This window comes from Eleginops maclovinus, chromosome 22 (genome assembly GCF_036324505.1).
Source record: "Eleginops maclovinus isolate JMC-PN-2008 ecotype Puerto Natales chromosome 22, JC_Emac_rtc_rv5, whole genome shotgun sequence".
NCBI classification, from domain to species: domain Eukaryota; kingdom Metazoa; phylum Chordata; class Actinopteri; order Perciformes; family Eleginopidae; genus Eleginops; species Eleginops maclovinus.
Window position 1 is genome coordinate 23,285,503 of NC_086370.1, and position 18,144 is coordinate 23,303,646.

The window sequence follows — 18,144 nt, forward strand, 5'->3', positions numbered from 1 at the left end:
CACCACCACAGACATTATTTCAGTCTACCATCCAAAAACACATTCAGAAAACCATTGAGCTGTTTTCCAAAAGCATGCAGGTTTCTGTCAATAAAACAAAGATTCAATTCAATGTTTTTATTAGATCAATCCAAAAATACAAGGCAAAATGTACATACATCTTTAAAAATAAAAAAGAAGTCTGATATCATTCACGTATCAAGACCTGGCTTTCATAAACTCTTTCCCAACATGCTCTGAACTTTCAATGCCTTTTCAGCGTCTTTCCTCTGACTCTCTGTATCGTTGAGGTGAATTTGTTTTAGACCCTCAAATATCCCTCAAGGTAGGCTTCAGCTTCAGCAACCTTCACCTAAATCAACAGAAAACAGGGTCAAAATAAATGTGTCAGCAACCTCGATACATAAAGTGGAGAGATTCTTCTTCATCCCGATCCAAAAACGTACTCCGTCCTGTCTTATCGCAATCTTAAAACGTGCAAAACCAAAGAACTTGGTAAGAAAAAAGTAATCTGAATGTTCAAGTATAACAACAACGCACATCGTCTACCAGCAAGATGGGGCTCGGTTCCTGACTCTCCTCCCTTCTGTACACTGAGCTCAAGTCTTATTACACCAATAAATAACCTTAAATCAATCCTTAGACTAACAAGAACGAAATGACCTAGAAAAGAAACTAAAGAAATGTCTCACAGTTGTTTCCATTTGTTAATCAATTCAATCAACTCTAAGTTAGTCACGTGTTCTTATGGAAGAGGGTTAGGGCCACAGTCTCTAAGAATTCGGGGATTTTCAGAGAAAAAAACTATTTTTTGGCTTTTTTTTAAATCGGGATTCTGACATTACCTTCAGATTCAGAGGATTCAGATTATTTTCAAAATTAGAATTCTTTTCCTTACTTTCTGCCCAGAATTCCGGGATATTTTCATGAACACTTTTTTTCACGGAACTCTGAGACGATCAAAACAAATTGAAAAAATCTGACGTATTTTTCCTGAGCATTCAGAGATCCCCCAAAAATAAGCTTTTGTTCTGATTTCAAATTTGTTTTCACATCTAACCGTAAACCTTTTCCGCACAATTATTAAGTGTATGATATTGAAATAAATTAATCAAACGCAATAAATATTTTTCTTTAAGTTGTCAATAAATACGTCATCGCCCACTTCGACTCGGCTTAAGAAGAAAAACATTGTCCAGCAACATTTGAATCTATCAGTGCTATCAATCACAGCATTAACAGCATCCTGATTAGAGATGGGGTTTCCCACATTCCACCTTCTCCTGTTCATAGCCTTCAGGTAAAAGGAAGGTTGAAAAACCTCTAATGCTCTTTATACCCGCTTGAGTGAGCTCTACATGTAAGACCGCTTCCTGAGGGTGTTAATATCCGTCAGTTTACCCTGGAGGCGGTCTGGATGTGAGCACAGCCTCTCCAAATTAGCAGAAATTAAAAGAAGGAGTTGTGTGCTTCATGCCATCTCATGTTGGATTTCTTTGAGGGAATGTGTTACTGATCGGGCTTCTCCTGGCTGAAGTTACACAGGAGGCTCTTGGCGCCGTTCTGCCAAGAATACAGCGTCTCCAGAGGGGTTTTTCCATCCTGCAGGAGAGAGGGAAACACTGATCAGAACTGGAGAAGTGGAGCATTTACATTATGATTCATCTTCTTCTGTGAGGAAAGTCTTTAGCCCCATCGAGGGTCCTCACAGAGGCCTCATTGCAACCTGTCCGGCCTGTCAAGTGCATTTCTGATTACAGACGATGGCACTTTCATTTTAAAATAAGCAGTATTTTATTGAACTGAACAATATTTCATTTGAATATTACATTTTTATTGTTACTGTATTTTCTCTGCTTTTAGCGTATCTTGTTGATGTGGTTTCCCTGACTACTAAGGGTTCCTTTTCAATATTATCTGACTATACGCCGGTGCCTCATCACTGCAGTTTCTTAAAAGGCCACTTGAGGCCGCACTAAAAAGCGATGGAATCTCAAAAGCTAATATCTCTAAAAAGAAGAACAAAGGGATTATCTTACACACGTCAATGGTCCTGAGGATTGTGATATTTTGGGCTCAGGGCTGCGTGGCCTTCTGATGTCAACATTTTACAATGAATTATAATTGATATGCATTTTGATCAGTGAAACCACGGAGGGGTTGTTTTGCACTCACAGCGTTCTTTGTGTTGAGAGTGGCCCCGTACATCATCAGCAGCTTGATCATTTTGAATCTGTTTATTCTCACGGCATCGTGCATGGGCGTGTCCCCGTCCTTTAGGGGGGAATCAGGTATTGATTAACTTCTGTTGCGTGCAGTGTGTAGTCAACAGTGCATAGAGTGTGCCTTCATTATGTGTGCACAAATATGGAATGATGGAATTCTTTTCTGTGCACATATGCCCAGACAAATAGCTCCTGCAGCAGATTGTCTCTTAGGATCAGCTTTATGTCTCTCTGCAGATTATTAGCTGTGAACTCTGTGTTTACTCACTCTGTCTTTGGCGTTGACGTCGGCTCCACAGTGGATCAGATGCTCGGCACACTCACAGTGTCCAGTCCGCACGGCCACATGGAGAGGAGTGCTGTTTAACTGAGGAGAGGACAGGCTTTCAGTTCTCTCCATTCATGCAACAAGCATATTTGCACAGCTGGAGATAAATAAAAACCTGTGTGTGTGTGTGTGTGTGTGTGTGTGTGTGTGTGTGTGTGTGTGTGTGTGTGTGTGTGTGTGTGTGTGTGTGTGTGTGTGTGTGTGTGTGTGTGTGTGTGTGTGTGTGCTCACCTTGTCTCTGTAGGTGACCTTGGCACCCTGGTCCAGGAGGAGCTGCAGGGCCGGCAGGCTGCCTCCTCTGCAGGCCCAGTGCACCGCGGTGGCCTCCAGCTGAAAGACAACACACTGGTTCATGAACATATAGGTTCACCTGCTGAATTAAAAACAGAACAAATGAACCAAAGAAAGAGAAACCCATGAAGCAGATTCAGGCAGAAGGAGTACAGATTCACACTTACAGTATTAGAACAGAACAGCTGACAGAGGAGAGAGAACAGCTGATCCACTCAGGATCATGAAAAGAAGTCAGGGAGTTTTTCGCAAAAAGTCACTAATTTGAAACAAAGTCAGCATTTGGAATAAGTTGAATTTTGAGAAAAAAATTAGCATTTGAAAAATTTGCCGGATATTTGAAAAAAGCCCCAAAAAAAAAGTAGAATTTTGGGAAAAAGTTTGTTTTGTTTTTGTTAATAGCCGGAATAAAAAATCTGAAATAAAATCAAACGTCAAAATGTTGAAAATAAGTCAGAATCTTGAGAAAAAAGTCTACATTTTGAAGTATTTTGGGAAAAAATCAGAAGGAAAACAAATTGGAGACAAAAAGTCGGAATGTTTTGAAGAAAATAATTAGGGTCTCATGAAACACAGAAATCTCAGAAAGCAGATTCAGGCAGTAGGCCTACAGATTCACTCTTACAGTATCAGCCTACTGAACAGAACAGCTGACAGAGAGAGAGATCTGATCCTTTACAACAAACACTATGATCGTTGCAGTGTTCACTAACACTGTCGTCCTGCTTTTAAAATGTCGCACCTTGTCTTTTTTCTCGATGGTGGCTCCGGCCTCCAGGAGTCTCTTCATGACATCCACGTGTCCTTTGAACGAGGCTTTGTGCAGCGCTGTCCTCTGGAACTGGACATTTGATATATAAAGAAGATGAAATCAATGATAACGTTCGTTAGCTGATCACTTTATCACTTATTATTATGATCCTCTCTGTGGCGCTCACATGGTCGGCTGCGTTGGGGTTTCCTCCGTCAGTCAGGTACTTCTCCACCAGCGGCATCTTGTTGTCACTCGCTGCGTTCAGAAACATCTTCTCATCCACCCAGGCCGGCTGGAAGGATTTTAAAAAGCAAAAAAAAAAAACATTTTGATGAAACAACACCGACCACCGACCGACCAACCGACCGACCGACCGACCGACCGACCGACCGACCGACCGACCGACCGACCGACCGACCGACCGACCGACCGACCGACCAACCAACCAATCAACCAACCAATCACCAATCAACCAATCAGCCAATAAATCATCAATCAGTCAACCCAAACTGATTGACCAACCAACGACCTCCTGATTGATCAGAGTACCACAGAAGTGACCTCACCAGGGTCTCTGGCACTGGCTGTGGTTTCTTGTTGACCGGAGCCTTCCTCTCCCTCCTCCTCTTCTTCAGCTGCAGGATGTTGAACAGGTCGTCCACGGTCTCCAGCTTCAGCCGGCCGCTCTTATCCGTCTGACAGGGAACATACGGCTTCAGCAAGAGAAGGAAAAACTTGATTAAAAAACAGCTTTGTACAAGAAGGTTGAGTACATGGAAACGATTTATGAACCCTGGAATTATTCAGATAGTTTGAACTCTTGTCAACACCATGAGTGTGAGGTCTGTTTTTAGTTGGACTCTGTGTCGTACTGTAAGAGGCCTGCAGGTGGCAGCGTGGCAATGCTTCCTTTGTTATCTCCTTAAGGATACACTGGAGCATCCTTTAGGAATAGAATGGGGCCCCACAATTCCACATTTAACATCACACAATCTTTTTCTGGCAAACGCAGAATGCCTATCTTGGCCAGGACACTCTTGAACAATAGGTTTCTAACCTCACCTTTCTGGTAAATAAAGGTTAAATAAAACATAAAATAAATAAACTGTGCAGAAAGGAGGAGGAATTCAAGGAAAAGGATCTGTTTGACCCTGCTGTAGCTTCCTGTGTTCTTACGTTGAGAGCGGCCACGCTGACCTCCTCCTGTTCGCTGCCGCTGTCGCTCCCCTCGGACAGAACCACGGCCTCCAGCTGGCGGTGAGACCGGCGGTCGTCCTTCTTCTCCTGACCCACCGCCGCCTCGTACTCGCCGCCATGGAAGTCAGCTGCCTCCTTGCCCTCTGACCTCTTACCGGACACCTGAGGGAGAGAGGAGACGTTGCACAGCCTGAATTATAGATGAACAAACACATGAGGGAAAATAAACCACAGAAGTCTAAACACAGAGTTAAATACTTGGTCAAAAGTACCCAAAAGAGTCCTGAACATTGTCTTCAGTAATTGGGATGTTTTGTTAAGTATCTTGTCGTATCGTGTTGCATCATAAATCGATGTCTTATCCTTTGAAACATTTTAGTTTTTTAAATCCGGTGTCCTGCTCTGCATGTGAGCATTGAAAGCCATTATTTCGGTCAAAGTTTTCAAATGTTTGTCTCTTGTCTTGATATGTGTCTTGTCTTGATGTTGCAAACGGAGCTGCTGCGATCCCAGACACTTTTCAGACTTTATCTGACAACAAAGCATTACCTTATCGTATCATCAGTCGTCAAGAGCCTCTGAAAATCTCTGCCTTTTTTTGTAAATTTGTTGACTGTCTTTGCCGCTCTGTAAGGACAGCCAATTAAATGAACGTTGAAACTGTTACCATATCAGCTCACTGATGTCTTAATCTGAGAGGTAAACACGTGAGCACAGAGGAGTGTAAACACATTAACACACACTTCTAGCCTTCAATGAGACTCCTGTATTGACTCAGAGGGCTTCAGTTTCATTGAATTGATTTAAGGAAGAAGATTCCACGGTTATAATATAAGGTTAACAAAATCTATGGGGGTCAAATTTTCAGTAACAGCAATAATGGATGCACAAATGTGATGTTCTTAATGTAGGCTAAATTATAATTAAGAAGCCTGTCTTATAACCAGTGAAGGATAATTAAACAAGGAAATTAAGTAACTAAAGGGAGTTTAGATAAGAGATAATGTGGCAACACTAATTGTTTTGGGTCCTGATTAGCAGAAATAATACAACTGACTTTTTCTTACATTTTGCTTTGAACAAAAAAGTGTTTGATTCTCTTTAAATGCATATTTAAGAAAGTCACAGGAAATAGTACTAGTACGCACATAGTTAAGAACTGACTTTAATTCTAAGCATCATTAATCTATCTCGTTTCAAAAAAATAAATGCTGATTTCAATCCCTTTTTAAAAATTCAAACTCTAGAAAAGTCCTCTTTTTGTACAAAAACCCTCATAATTATCATCCCACACATCAGCAGATCGTACCAGTTCCTCGACGCTGTGCAGTCCCATTCTCCTCTTTGATATTATATATAAGTGAGTATTCTAGCTGGAGGTTACTGTAGCTGGAGGTTATTCCACCGGGTCTGATGCTGAGGGTCTCGGTCTGTCTCTCTGTCAGCAGCTGGAGCCCCGGCCTCTTTTATAGCTCTGTCAAACCTCTGCAGAAAAAATAGAGGTCCTGTCACTCAGCTCAGATCACATTACTGTCTTCATGTGCTCATTTGGCATGCTCACATCACCCCCCCACCCCCCCACCCCACCTCCGACTCTCCCTGTTTGGGCTTCTCTATGTCACCGTGCCGAGATGGAGAAGAGGGAAGAGGTGTCACTCTGCCTCACTTTGGGAAAATGAGAATGGAGTGGTGCTGTGATGATGTCTCTGGTTCCCTCCACAAAAAACAATGGGATTTTGTATCATTGCAGACCTTATTTCAGGACAACCAAAAAACTTCCAGACCAGGTGACAGGAAGTGGAATCTATCTATCTATCCATCTATCCGTCCGTCCATCTGTCCGTCCCTCTGTCTACGAAAGTCAAATATCTACTAAAGCTAGGCTAAGTTATCTAACTTACTACCTAGTTGTTTGTTTATTCTAGAACATCCCAAACAAGCTTTTAATGACAAACTAAAGACTCATCTGATGCACATATTCAGCTATTTCCTAAAAAACCTTGGAGAAAAGGAGAGCATTCACTTGCACAAAGTCCGGCTGCTTGTGAGCATGTGATTTTAAAAAGCTGCGCTAAGCGTAGCCTCCGAACTGCCAGACTTAAGATGTTCTATCATTTATATGTTATCGGAGGAATACAACTGATGAGCACACACATTAACCCTAATGTCCTTATTATTCAGTTCTTCTCTTGCATTTCCTGCAGAGTGAGTCCTCTCCTCAAACATAGACCCTCTCTGGGCAGCGTCTCGTCACGCTGGGCATGTTCCCGCAGACGTGCAGTGATATCACGGTGAGGAGACAGGTTCATGGCTGCTGAGAAATAGATAGTCACCCTTCCAAACATCCTGTCACCGTGCTCTGCAGCCAATCACAGGCCTGGGTCAGAGGTCAGCGGCATGCCTCACCGTTTGACTGACAGCCAGCAGGGAGTAACGTCATGTCAGGTGCTGTTTGTGCTGATGGTAAATGTTCAAACTGCATATTACACATCTCAGAGGGATGATGCTCGGGGTCGACGGCTGCCTGGCAAACTTTCCACCAATCAGAACGCAGGAAGAGAAATCTAATGCATGACAAGGTTTTTAATGACATCATGAAGTTCAGTTTTTGCCCTTCTTTAGGCCTTTCTCATAAAAACTGAGCCATCACGGTGGTATTTGCAGCCGTGTCGTCCGCTCCTGACCTCTGAATTCCTCTGAAAGTGACTCATGGCTGCAAACTATTTCTGAACCTGACCTTGGGACAGAAATAGAGGCTAACAGGAGAAACTGTTTGGGATCTGGACCTTCAGAGGAACTGTTTATATCCAGCAGATATGAAGTGTGTCATACTGAACCTGCAGCCGGGACACACCTGAAGGACTCATCAACAGCACATGATGATGACCCATTCTAATGCAAAGAGTCTTTAAAGAGTCCTCTCCTGCTGATGTTCAGGTGTATATCAGTATGTAGTGTCTCTACTTTAAAGAGTCCTCTCCTGCTGATGTTCAGGTGTATATCAGTATGTAGCGTCTCTACTTTAAAGAGTCCTCTCCTGCTGATGTTCAGGTGTATATCAGTATGTAGCTGTCTCTACTTTAAAGAGTCCTCTCCTGCTGATGTTCAGGTGTATATCAGTATGTAGTGTCTCTACTTTAAAGAGTCCTCTCCTGCTGATGTTCAGGTGTATATCAGTATGTAGAGTCTCTACTTTAAAGAGTCCTCTCCTGCTGATGTTCAGGTGTATATCAGTATGTAGAGTCTCTACTTTAAAGAGTCCTCTCCTGCTGATGTTCAGGTGTATATCAGTATGTAGTGTCTCTACTTTAAAGAGTCCTCTCCTGCTGATGTTCAGGTGTATATCAGTATGTAGTGTCTCTACTTTAAAGAGTCCTCTCCTGCTGATGTTCAGGTGTATATCAGTATGTAGAGTCTCTACTTTAAAGAGTCCTCTCCTGCTGATGTTCAGGTGTATATCAGTATGTAGAGTCTCTACTTTAAAGAGTCCTCTCCTGCTGATGTTCAGGTGTATATCAGTATGTAGAGTCTCTACTTTAAAGAGTCCTCTCCTGCTGATGTTCAGGTGTATATCAGTATGTAGCGTCTCTACTTTAAAGAGTTTAACGCTTCCTGTTTTATTTTGAAATGTACTTTCTCTTTGTGTCTTGTCTTCTTTAACTTCCTGTCTTGTGTTTTTCGCCGCCTTTGTATTTGCCTTGATTCCTTCCTCCTGTGTGTGAACTGTATGTTTCTATACCTGCGCTCTCCACTTGTGTTGTCGTTGCTGCTGTCTCTAGTCTGTCTAACTGTTCTTTGTCAGTGTGTTGTCTTTGTTCCCGTCTGGTTTCTGGTTCCCCGTGGCCAACGTTGAGTTTTTCTTGGTTTGATTTTACCTTCTGTTGTTGTTCATCAGCTTTTGTTCAAATAAAAGCTCACTTCTCTTTTTACTGCTTTGGTTCCTCCATCCTGCCCGAACCCTGACAAACAAGTTCCTTAGACCTTGAAATGATCCAGTTTGATTTGATCACACCAACCGTGTATTTCATGTATTTATAATCCAGCACCGCTGACCCTGACGTTATTCCCGGGCTTGAGAAGGAACAACATTTTAATTTAGTTATTTTTGGCTGTGATGGAGTCTGTGACTGCTCTGCTGACAGACGCTCAGCTTGATCAGGAACAGGATCACAGGATCACATGACTCCAACAGGGAGACCAAACTAAATAAAAGAGGCCGTTCACCAAAAATAAAGCTTCCTGTTTCAGCTGCTGCTCCTCACACTCCTCTATCTGCAGCCGTCTGAGGAGTGTGAGGAGGGACGAGTACTCAGGTCTTGTACTTGAGTAAAGTAGAAGTACTCAGGTCTTGTTCTTGAGTAAAGTAGAAGTACTCAGGTCTTGTACTTGAGTAAAGTAGAAGTACTCAGGTCTTGTACTTGAGTAAAGTAGAAGTACTCAGGTCTTGTACTTGAGTAAAGTAGAAGTACTCAGGTCTTGTACTTGAGTAAAGTAGAAGTACTCAGGTCTTGTACTTGAGTTAAAGTAGAAGTACTCAGGTCTTGTATTTGAGTAAAAGTAGAAGTACTCAGATCTTGTACTTGAGTTAAAGTAGAAGTACTCAGGTCTTGTACTTGAGTAAAAGTAGAAGTACTCAGATCTGGTACTTGAGTAAAGTAGAAGTACTCAGGTCTTGTACTTGAGTAAAGTAGAAGTACTCAGATCTTGTACTTGAGTAAAGTAGAAGTACTCAGGTCTTGTACTTGAGTAAAGTAGAAGTACTCAGATCTGGTACTTGAGTAAAGTAGAAGTACTCAGGTCTTGTACTTGAGTAAAGTAGAAGTACTCAGATCTTGTACTTGAGTAAAGTAGAAGTACTCAGGTCTTGTACTTGAGTAAAAGTAGAAGTACTCAGATCTGGTACTTGAGTAAAGTAGAAGTACTCAGGTCTTGTACTTGAGTAAAGTAGAAGTACTCAGATCTTGTACTTGAGTAAAGTAGAAGTACTCAGATCTTGTACTTGAGTAAAGTAGAAGTACTCAGATCTTGTACTTGAGTAAAGTAAGTACCAGAGTGTAGGAATACTCTGTCACAGTGAAAGTATTCTAAATGTTCCTCCAGTGAAAGTAGAAAGTACTCTCCTCTAAATGTACTTAAAGTAGCGACAGTAAAAGTAGTCATTGTCTGATTGGTCCATTTCAGAATAATATCTCTGATATGTTTTATAATGATTGATCAGTAAAGTGTTCTCAGAGCTGGTAAAGGTGCAGCTAGTTTGAATGGCTTTGTATACTGCAGGGTAGCTGCTGGATTTACTGCAGGTGAACTACAGTCTGATTTAAGGGTCATTATATTTACCATCATTAATCCTAATCTGTAAAATAACTAAAGGGATTAAATACATGTAGTGGAGTAGAAGTACAATATTTACCGTGTAAGTACAGTACTGAAAGTAAAAGTACTCCACTGGTGTCGGTAGTCCAGCTCTTGTTTGGCATTAAGCCCAGATGGAAACATCACAGGGTTCTTTAATTATATATAGTGTCCTTGCAGAATTCCTCCTCTGGAAGGAAACGTAGATTTTATTATTAGCCGCGTAAATCCCCCCCTCACCCAGTTCCCTAATTCACTGCCCCTGTGAGACGGACTGCCTCAGCACTGTTTATGAGCGTGTCATCGTGCAGAGATTATCCCTCACTCAGGGATTCAAACCGTCCGCTCGTAACTCACAGCGCTGTTAGCTGTGTGACAGGCTCAACCGCCCCCCCGCTGGCCAGCATCCGTCTGAGTGAGAGAGATGTGACTCTGACAGGGATGAAGTTCAGAAGGGAATCTGTCTCGCCGGCGCTCAGGACAGAGAGTGACAGCAGGACGAGATAAAATGTGACATGAAACGTATCGTGGTCTGGCTCTGGGCCGTGAGAAAAAGAACGGGGGAGGAGATGTGGGACGGGTGACGTAAAGGTGTTTATTATAACTAAACAAACAAAGGAAGCTGCAAACTGAGGTGTGTGAGTCTGTGATATCAGAGGGGTAGATGTGGATGAGTGAGCGTGATGCCAAACAAATGACCAAACAGGAAGCTGCTCTCAGGAAGGAGCAGGCCACAAAAGATTCTGCTGTTCCCTTTACTGTTTACTTCCTGTCTGTCTTCTTCTGCTGTTCCCTTTAGTGTTTACTTCCTGTCTGTCTTCTTCTGCTGTTCCCTTTAGTGTTTACTTCCTGTCTGTCTTCTTCTGCTGTTCCCTTTAGTGTTTACTTCCTGTCTGTCTTCTTCTGCTGTTCCCTTTAGTGTTTACTTCCTGTCTGTCTTCTTCTGCTGTTCTCTTTAGTGTTTACTTCCTGTCTGTCTTCTTCTGCTGTACCCTTCAGTGTTTACTTCCTGTCTGTCTTCTTCTGCTGTTCTCTTTAGTGTTTACTTCCTGTCTGTCTTCTTCTGCTGTTCCCTTTAGTGTTTACTTCCTGTCTGTCTTCTTCTGCTGTTTCCTTTACTGTTTACTTCCTGTCTGTCTTCTTCTGCTGTTCCCTTTAGTGTTTACTTCCTGTCTGTCTTCTTCTGCTGTTCCCTTTAGTGTTTACTTCCTGTCTGTCTTCTTCTGCTGTTCTCTTTAGTGTTTACTTCCTGTCTGTCTTCTTCTGCTGTTCCCTTCAGTGTTTACTTCCTGTCTGTCTTCTTCTGCTGTTCCCTTTAGTGTTTACTTCTTGTCTGTCTTCTTCTGCTGTTCCCTTTAGTGTTTACTTCCTGTCTGTCTTCTTCTGCTGTTCCCTTTAGTGTTTACTTCCTGTCTGTCTTCTTTTGCCTTTTTAAGGAAAACTCCTTTACGCTCACAGCCGTAAATGTTATTTAATAAAGATTAAATGCTCAAGGTCACAAGATAACTGTGTGTGTGTGTGTGTGTGTGTGTGTGTGTGTGTGCGTGTGCGTGTGTGACTACGAAATGTCTACATGTGATCATTCTCATAAAAGTGGGGGTAAAGATCAAGTGCAGCAAACCAGCACCTGCTGTAACCCAACACACACACACACACACACACACACACACACACACACACACACACACACACACACACACACACACACACACACACACACACACACACACACACACACACACACACACACACACACTAGTACCCTTTTAAATATATTTGTGTACACATTACCACATACGGGTAAAGAACAGATATTAGATGTGTTTCATTTGAGATTCAGTAAATGTTCATTCAGGTTCCTGTGTGTGTGTGTGTGTGTGTGTGTGTGTGTGTGTGTGTGTGTGTGTGTGTGTGTGTGTTTATATGTCCAGAAGAATGCCAACTGCTCTCCATGAACAGGTGGAGCACTAACAGCAAACAGCAGCTTGGTTTGGATCAGTGCTGATCCTCAGGTTCAAGGTTAAAGAGGGGGGGGGCTGATAATGTCAGATTAATAGTCATAAATAAACACACACACACACACACACACACACACACACACACACACACACACACACACACACACACACACACACACACACAGGGCCTCATGAAAAAGATGTTCCCATGTAATGTCGACAAACGAAATGAAAGCATGTTTGGGCTTTTCTTCCCATCCAACACGTCTGGTTTTTGTTTTATGCTGGGAAGAAAGGTTTACTGTTGGCAAGAAAACCCGTAATGCTCTTGAGTCCGACACTTTCTAAGACCTTTTCGATAGACAACTATAAAATGAAGCACAGATTTAAGGGATGCTCATTAAGTGACTCTGTGATGTCGCTGTAAATTCTTTCAACGTTTGCCTACACCAGTGATACTCGATCATGTGAAGACCTCTTAAAAGTAAGCTAAGGTTTGATCCCTGAAGAACTAATACGTCAGATTGAGATTTCTTCTCACAGTTACATTTGGCTGCCAGAATCCGCTTCCACACCCTGGTCTACCGAGCTGTAAAGGGATCTGGTCCATCATCCAAGACCTGATCAAACCATACACTCCATCATCTGCATTGGCCAATCGCCTTGCTACTCCCTCACTGGGAAGTAGAACCAGCCAACAAAGAAAGCCTTTCCACTTTTCCACCAAGAGCTGGAGCTGGAGCCAGAGCCAGAGCCAGAGCTGGTGCCGGAGCCGGAGCCGGAGTTGGAGCTGGAGCTGGAGCTGGAGCTGGAGCCGGAGTTGGAGCTGGAGCTGGAGCTGGAGCTGGAGCTGGAGCCGGAGCCGGAGTTGGAGCTGGAGCTGGAGTTGGAGCCGGAGCTGGAGCCAAGATCCCATATGAACCAATACGTCACGCTTACTTCGGAGGGGGGGAGATCAGAACGTGACCACACACTAATAAATTCACTGATTTATTCACCGTACTTTAATCACCGTTCTGTTAGTGAGCATAAGAGCAGGCAGACGTTCTCCTGTGTATTATTGCAGCTATGGGATGGAATCAGTACATGGGCTACACAGGCTGCCATCAGAAGTAAATCCATAAGGAAAACTACGCCGGTCAAATGTGTAGAAAACGGCTTCTGCCTCAACAGGATATCAGAGCAGTGAAGGTAGTCAGGGGAGCTGTGCTGACATCACCTGTCTGAAGCCAAAGACACTTTCAGAACAGCTGTGAAGAAACAGCGCAGTTCAAACTGAACACAGTCACTGATGGGGAGGGGGGGGGGGTATGCATCAGCTGCTGGTGTGACAGTCAGACAGTGAATATGAATCCGTCATAAGAGCACACGTGAACGGTTACGTCATGACGCAAACGATGATGCAATGACGCAGCTCCACCTTAAGCTCCACTCGGCCTCTGAGCGGTGGAAACTCAAGAGGAGCTACAGGCTAGAACCAGGAAAGCAAAAGATCGGATCTTGAACCGGATCCGGTTTAGTGGAAAAGGGGCACCTGTTTGCTGTCGTGGCTCCTAATGGTGGAACGAGCTTCCCATTGATACCAGGATAGCGGAGATAGTATAGTCCAAACAGCAGCCTGAATATCGCTGCGACAATCAGCAGCCTGGATGTCACTGTCCAACCAGTAGCCCCGCCCCCTTGGGGCGATATCAGTCAGATTGAAAATCGCCCCAGGCGCTCTCATAGACTTACATGTTGAGACTCGTTTTTTCAAAAATCGAACGATACAATGCATTTCTATGGGCTCCGGTGGGGCTTGCCCTAACGTGATTTCGTCATACGCAGTTACGCACTGATGCGTGCTCGGACGTACAGCGCGCGCGTCTGGCGGAGACCGCCGATTCGGATGATTCAATGGAATATGTTCTGGAAAATTTTGATTAATTACAGTTTTGATTATAGTATAATTTGATTTGATTATTGCTATGGCATCCATGATGGCTATAAATTGTAGACTGTGCTAAAAGTGATTTCAAGGGCAAACTATTAGATGACAAACTATCTGTTAATGTGTGTTTTATTGTGGAACCAAATGTATTGTATATTTTATGTCTACATGTAGTCCGTCTCAAACTGAAGACCCCCCTGTTTCGCGTATGGGGAATGTCATGGCTTCCTTCCTTGTATTTCTATCAAGCCAATAGACGCCTTAAACAGACAGTTCTAACTCCTTTTCTTTCCTGTAAGTTACTCACAGTTTGAAGAGTTGCTTGGCCTCCCATGGTTTGTAGGACGTTGCGATGTGTTTGCTCAAAATAGAATAACACATTTTGCATGCAACAAAGAAAACAGGCCTTTACAACATTCAAAACAAACCAGCAAAACTCAAATAAAATAACAAACAGGTATTCTTTCCTTTTCTTTATATAATGCTTATATCACTTAAAGGGTACTTGAACGGTGTGTAAGGTTAAACCTTCCTCGACGGCGTCTCTCTCACAGGTTGCCCATCACTGTGGCTTTTAGCCCGGCGTCGTGGGATTTGTAGTCCTTCATAGTGAGTTGACTACAAACGTCACAATTAGGTGGCCTTTGTAGGTAAACACAAAGCACTGGCTCTAACATACCGGCCCCTATTGGTATGGGCATCTTTATTAACAATGAAACATAAAATCAAGAAGAGCCAGACAAAGCCAGTTTCATATTCTATTTGAGATAGAAGACAGGGGGGTCTTAATTGTGTTTGTTTGAAGTAAACATGTCAGCTGTTCTTGTTGTCCTTATCTCTATGTTTTATTGCACTTATTGTAAGTGGCTTTGGATAAAAGCGTCAGCTAAATGTAATTGAGTTTATTATCTTTAGCTGAATGTGTGATCTGTCCTCTCGCTGCAGGAAGTCTGCGGTCTGATCTGCAGACTGGATCTCCATCCCACCCTGAATATAACACCAGTGTTTGTGCCTCAGCTGCCGTTCAGCTGCTGAACGCCTCGTTTACAGGGCGGGGCACTTAACCCCAACATGTGTTGATATCAGGAACAAAGCAAGGTACATTTAAAGGCGGCTGTGATTTACAGGGTTATTTAGGTATGTTTCGTTTGCAGTTCAGGATTTATATCTAATTAATATTAGCTCTCCACTGTTGTGCCGTATAGATGTTATTCATTGCACTATAATGTGCAGATTTATTTATATACTATTATTTATATACTAGTATTTATTTATATACTATTTGTTCTTAATATTTGTATTGCATATTCTTACCTTGTGTTTGTATACATATTTTTTATTCCCATTCTTTTTTTATTGCACATTTTATTTTGAAATGGAGGAACTGCCACAAAACCCTATTTCTCCCTGGATGATGAAACTTTGGTGCAGATTGAGTTGAAAAACATTAGAAGCACAAAACTCTTCGACTACTCAGACAAACACAGAACACAGGTACATGAGTTTAAAGTGGAAGGCCTCTTTTACCAGTGAATACTCATCCCTGGTCACTGGTAAATATAAAAGTGTTTCCCTGAATGTGCAAGGAGAAATATGAGTCATTGAAAGTGAAGTGAAGACTGAGGATGAGTCAGTCGGGATCCTGCAGAAAAAGAGAGGAGGTGAGGATGGATCACAAAGAAGTAAAACAAAAAGAAACATATGAGGAAAAGATGGCAGAGAAAACAGGAATACAGACAGGAGTTCAGGCTGGAATAGAGACATGAGGGGAGCAGAGGACGGGGAAATTCATAAAGCAGCGGTCAGTAATTGGGGGGTTCAGGAGTTGATCCACATTCCTGCAGAGTGAGGATACACAGCGATGGCTGCCAGCAGGAAATCTAGGGCACAAAGAAGACAGATGTTTCTCCTCTTAGAATCAGATTTACATCCTTTAGTGAGTACGATTGTAAGACCCAAAGTATGTGTGTGTGTGTGTGTGTGTGTGTGTGTGTGTGTGTGTGTGTGTGTGTGTGTGTGTGTGTGTGTGTGTGTGTGTGTGTGTGTGTGTGTGTGTGTGTGTGTGTGTGTGTGTGAGACTTCTTTAACATGGCAACAGCAGCTTCACAGGTTTGTATTTGTCTCAGTGTATTTAGATCGCTCAGCGTCACATTGTGTAACGTGCACACAGTCTACATAGATACAGAGCTAAATATATGTGTTTGAATTACTTTTATGTGTGTGTGTGTGTGTGTGTGTGTGTGTGTGTGTGTGTGTGTGTGTGTGTGTGTGTGTGTGTGTGTGTGTGTGTGTGTGTGTGTGTGTGTGTGTGTGTGTGTGTGTGCGTGTGTGCGCAACCCTTGTCTCATACAGAATTACTTTGCACTGCAAATAAACAGCTTTCAATTGCAGTCTCACACATAAGCACTTCATGCTCTAAATTGAACCAAAAAAAGAGCACTTCACTCAACAGGACCCGGGGAGGGTTAGTAAAATATGATATTTGTTACTTAAATGAAGTCGGTTTGATACTTTAAATTGGTTACAGCTCTGGTATTATTCAAAGATGCCTGATACAGTAGGAGAAAGTTCAGGGAAGAAACAGTTCCTCAGAAAGGAAATCAACCGTTTGTTTTGTTGAGACCACATCTTTAGCTGACCCGGTGTGTTTGTACTTATTGCACAGATGTTATTGTTGTTTATGTAAATCTGGTTCATCCATACTGACCGCCCCACCTTCAAAACACTCCCCTTGAGACTGGCTTTTGATGTGTGAGTGATGACACGATGAAGGCGCTTTTGTTGCTCGATATTAATTTGACTTTTTATCTTGTTTTTAACTTTCCTCTGTCGAGCGTCCTTGAGCATTTCATGAAGCACTTCATAAATAAAAGGTATTATCAGTACCATCTGTAAGACAACAGATTCATCGACAGCTCCACCTCAACCACATGCACAATCCCAGGAACTTTCCAACTGTGCGACTGGGAACAGTGTTGCCATGGTGATACATTCCCCTTCCAGAAACAAGAGGTCATATCCCACGGGGCGAAGTCACCGAGGATATGTTTCCCCTCCAGCGGCCCCTCTCTTGTTCACTGTGCTGGGACCAGCAAGTCTTCGAGGCACAAAGTATTTAAAAAAACAACAACGAACCAAACAAAAAGAGAACCCCATGCAGCAGAGAGGAGTCGGTGCTCTGGATTCAGGACAAGAGGAAGAGGTATGAGTCACCTGTAGCCATGAGAGGCCTGACCAAACAATTCAAAAGTCGCCTAGAGGCTTCATTTCGACAGCTATCAGCCCGCTAAACGCCGCTTAGAAGAAGAAGATGCACTTCATTGATCCCTTACTGGCACATTTTCCCCACTCTGCAGTGTTTACACACAGGGAGGATGTACATGCACAAACAGCAACACACATGCAGGAGAGGTGGCAGAGCAGCCAGGTACCCGGCACCAGTGATCAATTTCAGGGTTTGTTGCCTTGCTCGAGGGCACCTCAGTAGTGGCTCAGGAGGAGCACCGGCACCTCTCCAGCTAACAACAGCTCACTCTATTTTTCTGGTCCAATCGGGATGTGAACCGGCGACCCTTTGGACTCCAGTCCAAGCCCTTACAGACTAAGCCACTGTCGCCCAAGAGTTATCACTGCTGCTATTAAGATAGATAGAATCGGAGGATGAAACCCTCTTTATTTGTCACATGCATGCACACAGCAGAGCACACACAGTGAAATTGGTCCTCTGCATTTAACCCATCCTAGTACTAGGAGCAGTGGGCAGCTATCGTGCAGCGCCCGGGGAGCAATGGGGAGGGGGGATTGGAGGTGTCCGGTGCCTTGCTCAAGGGCACCACAGCAGGGCCTAGGAGGTGAACTGGGACCTCTCCAAGTAGCAGTCCACTTTCCATATTTCAAGTCTGTTCGGGGACTTGAACCGGCGACCCTACGATTCCCAGTCCAAGCCCTTACAGACTAAGCCACTGTCGCCCAAGAGTTATCACTGCTGCTATTAACCGGTTTAGTTGAAGGCTCTCTGCTGATTGGTCAATCTGAACATTCCAGTGGTTTGCTATTTTTCACTAACTGTCCGTTGCTAAGGAGAACAGACTGTTGCTAAGGAGGATGCT

The 18,144-nt window shown here is 43.2% G+C and overlaps 1 protein-coding gene across 1 annotated transcript; it reads right to left on the reverse strand.

The window, feature by feature from the left end:
• Positions 1-102: 102 nt before the first annotated feature.
• Positions 103-6,297, reverse strand: LOC134858654 (ankyrin repeat domain-containing protein 1-like). The gene is made up of 9 exons (XM_063874646.1): positions 6,105-6,297; positions 4,775-4,957; positions 4,165-4,311; positions 3,783-3,890; positions 3,587-3,685; positions 2,785-2,883; positions 2,494-2,592; positions 2,176-2,274; positions 103-1,602 (listed from the first exon to the last, which is right to left on the reverse strand). Exons 1-9 carry the CDS (start codon positions 6,129-6,131, stop codon positions 1,510-1,512), a joined length of 954 nt encoding a protein of 317 aa, XP_063730716.1. The 5' UTR covers positions 6,132-6,297; the 3' UTR covers positions 103-1,509.
• Between the last annotated feature and the right edge of the window lie 11,847 nt (positions 6,298-18,144).